At 38.3% G+C, this 10,380-nt stretch overlaps 2 protein-coding genes across 2 annotated transcripts in view; one reads left to right on the top strand and one right to left on the bottom strand.

The window, feature by feature from the left end:
* LOC138321169 (mechanosensory protein 2-like) overlaps positions 1-10,380 on the bottom strand; it is a 90,975-nt gene that overhangs the window by 4,214 nt on the left and 76,381 nt on the right. The window lies entirely within an intron of this gene.
* LOC138322008 (uncharacterized protein C1orf53-like) lies at positions 987-9,766 on the top strand (the record flags this gene model as incomplete). The annotated part of the gene is made up of 3 exons (XM_069266068.1): positions 987-1,178; positions 1,318-1,419; positions 6,893-9,766. Coding segments are annotated over 3 exons (390 nt in total), but the record flags the coding sequence as incomplete, so codon positions are not given.

Raw genomic sequence — 10,380 nt, 5'->3', positions numbered from 1 at the left:
AGACCCAAGAAACATATACATATATTAAGATTCTATACACTGTACTTCCCATGTACTAATAACCTTTAATCCAATAAACTAGACATCAAGTCTGTAAGATATACATCATGTACTTCTGCCTCTGAAACCTGATCAAAGTTATGTGACGTACATGGATAACACAATATTTATCCCATGATCATTTCATTGCAGGGACATAAAAAGATATGTTCAACCATTATTAATCCAACAAGGACATAGTCATTCAGATCCCCCGCCAATGGAGATATCAAAGCTGAAGTAAGTTTGATTGTGGAGACTTATGTGTATGAAAAAAAACCCAGGAAAAAGGAAGTTGAGCTACCATGATATTTTCAGCAATGTTTCCATGGTAACGGAAAAAGTGCAAAAAATGAAAACCAAAAAATAGCAAAAGGTACTACTAGACCATAAAAAGAATGTGTCTATGAAGTTTCGTGGAAATATCTCTGCTGGTTTTAGAGTTATGCTCCGGAAATGAACCTGCTACAAAAATATGATATTTTCAGCAATGTTTCTATGGTTACAGAAAAAAGCACAAAAAGTGAATACCTAAAAATAGCAAAAGGCACTACTAGACCATAAGAACAATGTGTCTATGAAGTTTAATGGAAATATCTCTGCTGGTTTTAGAGTTGTGCTCCGGAAACAATTCTTACACAAAAATCCGCCATTTTCAGCAATGTTTCCATGGTTACAGAAAAAATGCAAAAAATGAAAACCTAAAAATAGCAAAAGGCACTACTAGACCATAAGACCAATGTGTGTATGAAGTTTCGTGGAAATATCTCTACTGGTTTTAGAGTTATGCTCCGGAAACCATTCGTACGGACGGACACACGGACGGACGGACGGACGGACGGACGGACGGACTGACGGACGGAACCCATTTGTATATCCCCTGCCAACTTCGTTGAGCTGGGGATAATATTCCTCCACAATTAAGTGACCACCACTGACCTTAGCTCTGGCCTCCCGAGCAGCTTCAGGTTTATGGACACAGACATGGAGATCTCACCAAGTTCCACATCCGTTTCTTCAGCACTGAGTCAGCTTCACCCGACAGGTGTACTGACATGACATGGGAGGAATCTGTAGATTACAGCAGGTTGTCTCCCCTGGAAAGGGAAATCCACAAGCGCCACAAAGAAGCTGTAATGGTAATATGCTTATACTTGCAGTTTTATTTATAAGTATTGTACCATCCATGTTTACTCTGATATTTTATTAGGTCTTACCTTAAGATTTCAAAAATAAACCATGAAGATTTGAAATATGATAAATTCTTTTTGTTTCCAGGAGAAGCAGTTTTTTTACATAGATCCCTGTACTGGATACCAAGTGATGTCCCGGTACGCCCACCTAAAGAGGGGAGACTGCTGTGGAAACGCTTGTAGACATGTAAGCTTTTGTCTCTTAACACAAAAACATATAGTGATAGAATATTGCTTCTTCTTTGTATCCCTCTCCTCTAAAAAAAAAAAAAAAAAAAAAAAAATTATCTACACACAATTTGTGGTCACCTTCCAAACTGATGCTCAGGTTGTCCATATACCTTTGGTTGTGTATATTTATTTTTGGTTGATTAATTGTAACCTTTAAAATATGCTGTGAGAATACAAAATTTAAATTACCATATTCCACCAAATAAGCACACATGTGTTTAAAAAATTGAAAAAAATGAAAAGGTGATGAATAAGACAAAATTATTGCAAATCTATACAGTTTTGTTCTTTATTTATGTCCGGGCAATTGAAATTGAAACCTCAAAAGGACGAGGAGCACTTATTGGGTTGAATACAGCATGCATGTTTTCAGCTCACCATCATCAGATGGTGGGCTATTCAAATCGCCTTAATTCCGTGGTCCGTCATCCATCAGTCCTTCCGCCCATTAGCAATTTTTATAGCCGCTATTTCTCAGAAAGCACTGAAAGGACATGTCTCAAATTCCACATGCAGGTTCCCATAGGTCCCTAGTTGTGCATATTGCATTTCGGGACCAATTGGTGAAGAAGATGGCAGATAGGCCTCCATTTTGGATTTTGATAACTGAAGTTTGTTACTGCTTTTTCTCAAAAAGGACTGAAGTGATCTATTTCAAATTCATGCGCAGGTTCCCCTAGGGCTCTAGATGTGCATATTGTATTTTGGGACCGATTGGTGAACAAGATGGCCAATAGGCCGCCATCTTGGATTTTGATATTTGAAGTTTCTGATTGGAAGTATATGGTACCATGGAAACGTTCTGATGGGTACCATGGAATCATTCTGATTGGTACCATGGAATCGTTCTGATTGGTACCATAGAAACGTTGTGATTGGTACCATAGAAACGTTGTGATTGGTACCATAGAAACATTGTGATTGGTACCATAGAAACGTTCTGATTGGTACCATAGAAACGTTGTGATCGGTACCTTAGAAACGTTGTGATCGGTACCTTAGAAACGTTCTGATTGGTACCATAGAAACTTTGTGATTGGTACCATAGAAACGTCGTGATTGTTACCATTGAAACGTTGTGATTGGTACCTTAGAAACGTTGTGATTGGTACCATAGAAACTTTGTGATTGGTACAATGAAAACGTTCTGATTAGGTACCATAGAAACGTTGTGATTGGTACCATGGAAACGTTGTGATTGGTACCATTGAAACGTTGTGATTGGTACCTTAGAAACGTTCTGATTGGTACCATAGAAACGTTGAGATTGGTACCTTAGAAACGTTCTGATTGGTACCAATGAAACGTTGTGATTGGTACCTTAGAAACGTTCTGATTGGTACCATAAAAAACGTTGTGATCGGTACCTTAGAAACGTTGTGATTGGTACCTTAGAAACATTCTGATTGGTACCATAGAAACGTTGTGATCCGTACCATAGAAACTTTGTGATTGATGCCATAGAAATTAGAAACGTTGTGATCGATACCTTAGAAACGTTGTGATTGGTACCATTGAAACGTTGTGATTGGTACCTTTGAAACATTCTGATTGGTACCATAGAAACGTTGTGATCGGTACCTTAGAAACGTTGTGATTGGTACCATATGAACGTTGTGATTGGTACCTTAGAAACGTTGTGATTGTTACCATTGAAACGTTGTGATTGGTACCTTAGAAACGTTGTGATTGGTACCATAGAAACTTTGTGATTGGTACAATGAAAACGTTCTGTTTGGTACCATAGAAACGTTGTTATTGGTACCATGGAAACGTTCTGATTGGTACCAATGAAACGTTGTGATTGGTACCTTAGAAACGTTCTGATTGGTACCATAAAAAACAATGTGATCGGTACCTTAGAAACGTTGTGATTGGTACCTTAGAAACATTCTGATTGGTACCATAGAAACGTTGTGATCCGTACCATAGAAACTTTGTGATTGATGCCATAGAAACGTTGTGATCGATACCTTAGAAACGTTGTGATTGGTACCATAGAAACGTTGTGATTGGTACCTAAGAAACGTTCTGATTGGTACCATAGAAACGTTGTGATCGGTACCTTAGAAACTTTCTGATTGGTACCATAGAAACGTTGTAATCGATACCTAAGAAACGTCTTGATTGGTACCATAGAAACGTTGTGATCGGTACCTTAGAAACATTCTGATTGGTATCATAGAAACGTTGTGATCGGTACCTTAGAAACTTTCTGATTGGTACCATAGAAACGTTGTAATCGATACCTAAGAAACGTCCTGATTGGTACCATAGAAACGTTGTGATCGGTACCTTAGAAACGTTCTGATTGGTACCATAGAAACGTTGTGATCGGTACCTTAGAAACTTTCTGATTGGTACCATAGAAACGTTGTAATCGATACCTAAGAAACGTCCTGATTGGTACCATAGAAACGTTGTGATCGGTACCTTAGAAACGTTGTGATTGGTACCTTAGAAACGTTGTGATTGGTACCTTAGAAACGTTCTGATTTATACCATAGAAACGTTGTGATCGGTACCTTAGAAACATTCTGATTGGTACCATAGAAACGTTGTGATTGGTACCTTAGAAACATTCTGATTTGTACCATAGAAACGTTGTGATCAGTACCTTAGAAAAGTTCTGATTGGTACCATAGAAACGTTGTGATCGGTACCTTAGAAACATTCTGATTGGTACTATAGGAACGTTGTGATCGGTACCTTAGAAACTTTCTGATTGGTACCATAGAAACGTTGTAATCGATACCTAAGAAACGTCCTGATTGGTACCATAGAAACGTTGTGATCGGTACCTTAGAAACGTTGTGATTGGTACCTTAGAAACGTTCTTATTTATACCATAGAAACGTTGTGATCGGTACCTTAGAAACATTCTGATTGGTACCATAGAAACGTTGTGATTGGTACCTTAGAAACGTTCTGATTGGTACCATAGAAACGTTGTGATCAGTACCTTAGAAACGTTCTGATTGGTACCATAGAAACGTTGTGATCGGTACCTTAGAAACATTCTGATTGGTACCATAGAAACGTTGTGATTGGTACCTTAGAAACATTCTGATTGGTACCATAGAAACGTTGTGATCGGTACCTTAGAAACGTTGTGATCTGTACCTTAGAAACGTTCTGATTGGTACCATAGAAACGTTGTGATTGGAACCTTAGAAACGTTCTGTTCGGTACCATAGAAACGTTGTGATTGGTACCTTAGAAACGTTGTGATTGGTACCTTAGAAACTTTCTGATTGGTACAATAGAAACGTTGTGAGCGATACCTTAGAAACGTTCTGATTGGAACCATAGAAACGTTGTGATTGGTACCTTAGAAACGTTCTGATCGGTACCATAGAAACGTTCTGATTGGTACCTTAGAAACGTTCTGATTGGTACCATTGAAACGTTGTGATTGGTACCTTAGAAACGTTCTGATTGGTACCATAGAAACGTTGTGATCGATACCTTAGAAACATTCTGATTGGTACCATAGAAACGTTGTGATCGATACCTTAGAAACATTCTGATTGGTACCTTAGAAACGTTGTGATTGGTACCTTAGAAACGTTCTTATTGGTACCATAGAAACGTTGTGATTGGTACCATAGAAACGTTCTGATTGGTACCATTGAAACGTTGTGATCGATACCTTAGAAACATTCTGATTGGTACCATAGAAACATTCTGATTGGTACCATAGAAACATTGTGATCGGTACCTTAAAAACGTTGTGATCGGTACCTTAGAAACGTTCTGATTGGTACCATAGAAACATTGTGATTGGTACCTTAGAAACTTTCTGATCGGTACCATAGAAACGTTGTGATTGATACCTTAGAAACGTTGTGATTGGTACCTTAGAAACTTTCTGATTGGTACCATAGAAACGTTCTGATCGGTACCTTAGAAACGTTCCGATTGGTACCATTGAAACGTTGTGATTGGTACCTTAGAAACGTTGTGATTGGTACCTTAGAAACGTTGTGATTGGTACCATAGAAACGTTGTGATTGGTACCTTAGAAACGTTCTGATTGGTACCATAGAAACGTTGTGATTGGTACCTTAGTAACGTTGTGATTGGTACCTTAGAAACTTTCTGATTGGTACCATAGAAACGTTGTGAGCGATACCTTAGAAACGTTGTGATTGGAACCATAGAAACGTTGTGATTGGTACCTTAGAAACGTTCTGATCGGTACCATAGAAACGTTCTGATTGGTACCTTAGAAACGTTCCGATTGGTACCATTGAAACGTTGTGATTGGTACCTTAGAAACGTTGTGATTGGTACCTTAGAAACGTTCTGATTGGTACCATAGAAACGTTGTGAACGATACCTTAGAAACATTCTGATTGGTACCATAGAAACGTTGTGATCGATACCTTAGAAACATTCTGATTGGTACCTTAGAAACGTTGTGATTGGTACCTTAGAAACGTTCTTATTGATACCATAGAAACGTTGTGATTGGTACCATAGAAACGTTGTGATTGGTACCATAGAAACGTTCTGATTGGTACCATTGAAACGTTTTGATTAATTGGTTCCATGGAAACGTTCTGATTGGTAACATGGAAACATTCTTATGAACATTCTTATACCATGGAAATGTTTGAGTGTGTACCATGGCCATCTTGTAATTAAGCACATTGAAACGTTCTTATACTGATTTTTTAACATGTTTCTTTAAAAACATTTTAGTATGCTATCACGAAAATGTTTTAATATATTACCTTAAAAGACTAGAAATTAACGTTAGATAATACTATATCACCTGACATTTTAGTTTTCGTGGTTGTTATGGAACAACGGATATTGAAAAAACGAATGATGTTTTATATATTGCTTTCATTGTGAGGTCGACGAACCACGAATATTTCTACTCGTGCTTTGTAAGCTCTAAACCACAAAAGAAAGTACGAATGAATAATTCATGTTCTTGAGTAAATAAGTAGAAGATACCCTTTTTAACAATTGAAGAAAAATATAAGAAAGTTTCTTGTTCGTCTAACCATTACGTTCCTTTATAACACAAGCCTTCACTAGTCCGATGCCCACGACTAGTAATTTTACAGTCGGACTAGTGCCAATTGTAATGAACTAGTCCGATTGGACTAGTGGCTGGCCATCCGATTAAAATCGATTAATACTATATCTACAAGAGCGATGGTCAATTGTAACACATTTTGAGTGCATTCTTTATGCGATTATTTCAGTTTGGATGCATCACTTTGTGAGAATTTGTGTTCAATTTTTGGATAAAAAATCGTAAACTGAACATGAGCAAAACGGTTGTATATTTAATTTGGACTAGTGATTAAATAGTGGGGGAAGTAAAATGTTGGGGTTTACTAGTCCAAATGACTAGCAGCGAAATAAAATAACGTCACAGACTGTAACACTATAACGTTATTTCCTTGCAGTGTCCATACCAACACAAACGCGTTGCTGATGACGAGAAAAAGATGATATTCAACTCTGCGTTCTATGTTGGAATAGGTGAATTTCAAGACGGATGACCAGGTGTGTGTAACTGTAATGCATGCATTTTATATATATATGCTGAGACACTCACTACCTCTAACTATACCATGTGATGTTTGTGAAAATTTATTGGATTTTTGTTTTCCATCACTGACTGTGAAATAATGGATTATGCATCATGACAAGATATTTCTAGAAACAGTGGCGATTCTAGCGAATGATGAATGATCCAATCTTCCATTAACGAGAACCAAATAACATTGCTTGATGATGATTACGGGAACTCGATGGATTATTAGCTCACCTGGTCCAAAGGACCGAGGTGAGCTTATGGGATACCGCAGCGTCCGGCGTCCGTCGTCCGTCGTCCGGCGTCCGTCAACAATCGACTTCTTCTCCATAACCGCTGGTCGGATTTCAATAAAATTTGACTGGTAGCATCCTTATGGGCTACTAACTGAAAATTGTACAAATGATGGGGCTGACCCCCCGGGGGCCTGAGGGGCGGGGCCAAAAGGGGTCAATTTGGCTATTTCCATATAAACGACTTCTTCTCTGAAATCAAGCATGGGATAGCACCCATAATGCAATGGTAGCATCCTTATAGGGTGGGGATTCAAAATTGTACAAATGATGGGGCTGACCCCCAGGGGGCCTGAGGGGCGGGGTCAAATGGGGTCAATTTGGCTATTTCCATATAAACGACTTCTTCTCTGAAACTAAGCATGAGATAGCACCCATAATGCAATGATATCATCCTTATAGGGTGGGGATTCAAAATTGTACGAATAATGGGGCTGACCCCCCGGGGGCCTGAGGGGCGGGGTCAAAAGGGGCCAATTTGGCTATTTCCATATAGATGACTTCTTCTCTGAAACTAAGTATGGTATAGCACCCAAAATGCAATGGTAGCATCCTTATAGGGTGGGGATTCAAAATTGTGAAATGACAGGGCTGACCCCCCGGGGGCCTGAGGGGCGGGGTCAAAAGGGGTCAATTTGGCTATTTCCATATAAATGACTTCTTCTCTGCAACTAAGCATGGTATAGCACCCATTATGCAATGGTAGCATCCTTATAGTGTGGGGATTCAAAATTGTGCAAATGATAGGGCTGACCCCCGGGGGGCCTGAGGGGCGGGGTCAAAAGGGGTCAATTTGGCTATTTCCATATAAATGACTTCTTCTCTGCAACTAAGCATGGTATAGCACCCATAATGCAATGGTAGCATCCTTGTAGGCTGGGGATTCCAAATTGAGCAAATGATAGGGCTGACCCCCGGGGGCCTGAGGGGCGGGGTCAAAAGTGGTCAATTTCCATATAAATGACTTTTTCTCTGCAACTTAACATGGGATTGCGCTCATAATGCAATGGTTACATCCTTATAGGGTTTGGATTCAAAATTTTGCAAATGATGGGGCTGACCCCCCCGGGAGCCTGAAGGGTGGGGTAAAAAGGGGTCAATTTAGCTATTTCCATATAAACGACTTCTTCTCTGCAACTAAGAATGGAAGAGCACTTATAATGCAATGGTAGCATCCTTATAGGGTTGGGATTTGAAATTGTACAAATGATAGGGCTGACCCCCGGGGCCTTAAACGGCAATAGATGCGAGGTCAAAAAGGTCAATTAGGCTACTATTTTCATATAAATTACTTTGTCTCTGAACCTATGTATTGGATAGCATATTTGTATGGTATCAATAGCATCATTGTATGGATGTGATTCAAAATTAAACTTTGGGAGTCAATTTTGCTTATTTTTCTAATTGTCAGATTCTTGTGATAATTACTAACAAAAAACCAGGTGAGCGATACAGGCCCTCTGGGCCTCTTGTTCTTTTTGTCATATTACATATTTTCTCTTGCATATCAAAAATGTCTTTCAGTATATACAGTATTCGAATGCATTGATATTGTTGCTCTTGTTGCGTGTTATATTGATATTTGAACATCATCCATGTAGTTGACTTATGCCAATGCCAGCCATTGCAAACGTGCTACATTTGATTTAAACATATTTTATTGCAAAATGTGCAATGGGATTGGGCACAAGTTATACAACTTATATAAAGCCCGTTCCCAAAAATAATAAAACATTCAAATTACAGACAAGATGGCATTTACAAGAGAATATATACATAATATATAAAGTTGTATTTGAGATAGAGAGAGAGGGAGAGAGTGAGGGAAGAACGAGAAAGAGAGAGGTGGGGGAGGGAGAGAGCTATTGTATAACCAGTATGCTCCTCAAGTTTCAACTCGTAATATACTATTATTTTAAAATCTAAAATCTACCCCTCCGATAAAGACGACAGAAGTTCTAAACCACTTTTCTTAACTTTCGACTTCTCAATGTTCATATCATCCTGTCTTCGGTTTGTCTTTCTCCTGGTCACTCTAGGCTTTCTTTGAATATTCGTTTCTCTTTTGTCGTCAGTATCGGAGGGTTATACAAATATAATTTAAGTGTAAATACAAAACCAGTAAGATGTTGGGAGTAAGGCAGATATGGGAATATTTGATATTAATAGAAGGACGAAGTTAAAATCTATGAGTATCTTTGATATATTGCTGAGTGTGCATGAAGATTAATTCATTTTCTTGTGTACTTAAGTTCATATTTCCAAAAAGTAATAAATTGACAGAGAGTGGAATAAATGAGTTTAGCTGTCGAAATAGAATGATTCTTTGGTCATTATATGAATTACAATTAAAAAAGAAATGCTGTGGATCTTCAACTGGGAAACCGCAATGACATTTTTGATCTGTTACAATATTGGCTCTGAATAAATGGCTACGTAATGAACTTGAACGATTTCTTAAGTTTGTATGTATAATGTTTAATTTACGGTCTCCAAAATAAAAAAAAGTTGGGTATTACAGGTACGTCTTGGTTCTGGATAGCATGTTTAAAATTAGAGAATGACTCGCTATGTCTGGTGTTTATAGGTAACTGGTTCCATAAACGAACGGTAGACGGGAAAAAAGATATATTTGAAGATTCAAGTCTATTATTAGGAAGTGTGTAATTTTCTGCATTACGAAGAAGGTGTTGGGTGTTATCAGCAACTATAGAAGGAAGGAGTGTTTGTAGATAGGTTGGGGTTAGCCCATGATGTATTTTATAAAAGAGTTGGAGTTTTCTGCGAGACCGTCTGTTAGATAAGGGCTCCCACCCAGTTTCACAGTATATAGAGTTTCTGCTTGAGAACGATGGTAATCCCGTAACAATGCGACCTGCCTCTAATTGTAATTTTTCTAAGATTTCAGCTTCAGCGACCGTACAACCGTCCCACAACTCACAACAATATTCCAATATAGGAAGAATAAAAGTTCTATAAATTTTGCTTAACGTTTGTCTAGAGAGAATGAATTTTAATTTCCGTAGAACACCTAATTGTTTCGTGACAGTTTTACTGATATGGT

Source organism: Argopecten irradians, chromosome 4 (assembly GCF_041381155.1).
Source record: "Argopecten irradians isolate NY chromosome 4, Ai_NY, whole genome shotgun sequence".
In the NCBI taxonomy this organism is placed as follows: Eukaryota; Metazoa; Mollusca; class Bivalvia; order Pectinida; family Pectinidae; genus Argopecten; species Argopecten irradians.
Note: the sequence above shows the minus strand (reverse complement) of the source record. Positions and strands in the feature narration are given on the sequence as shown.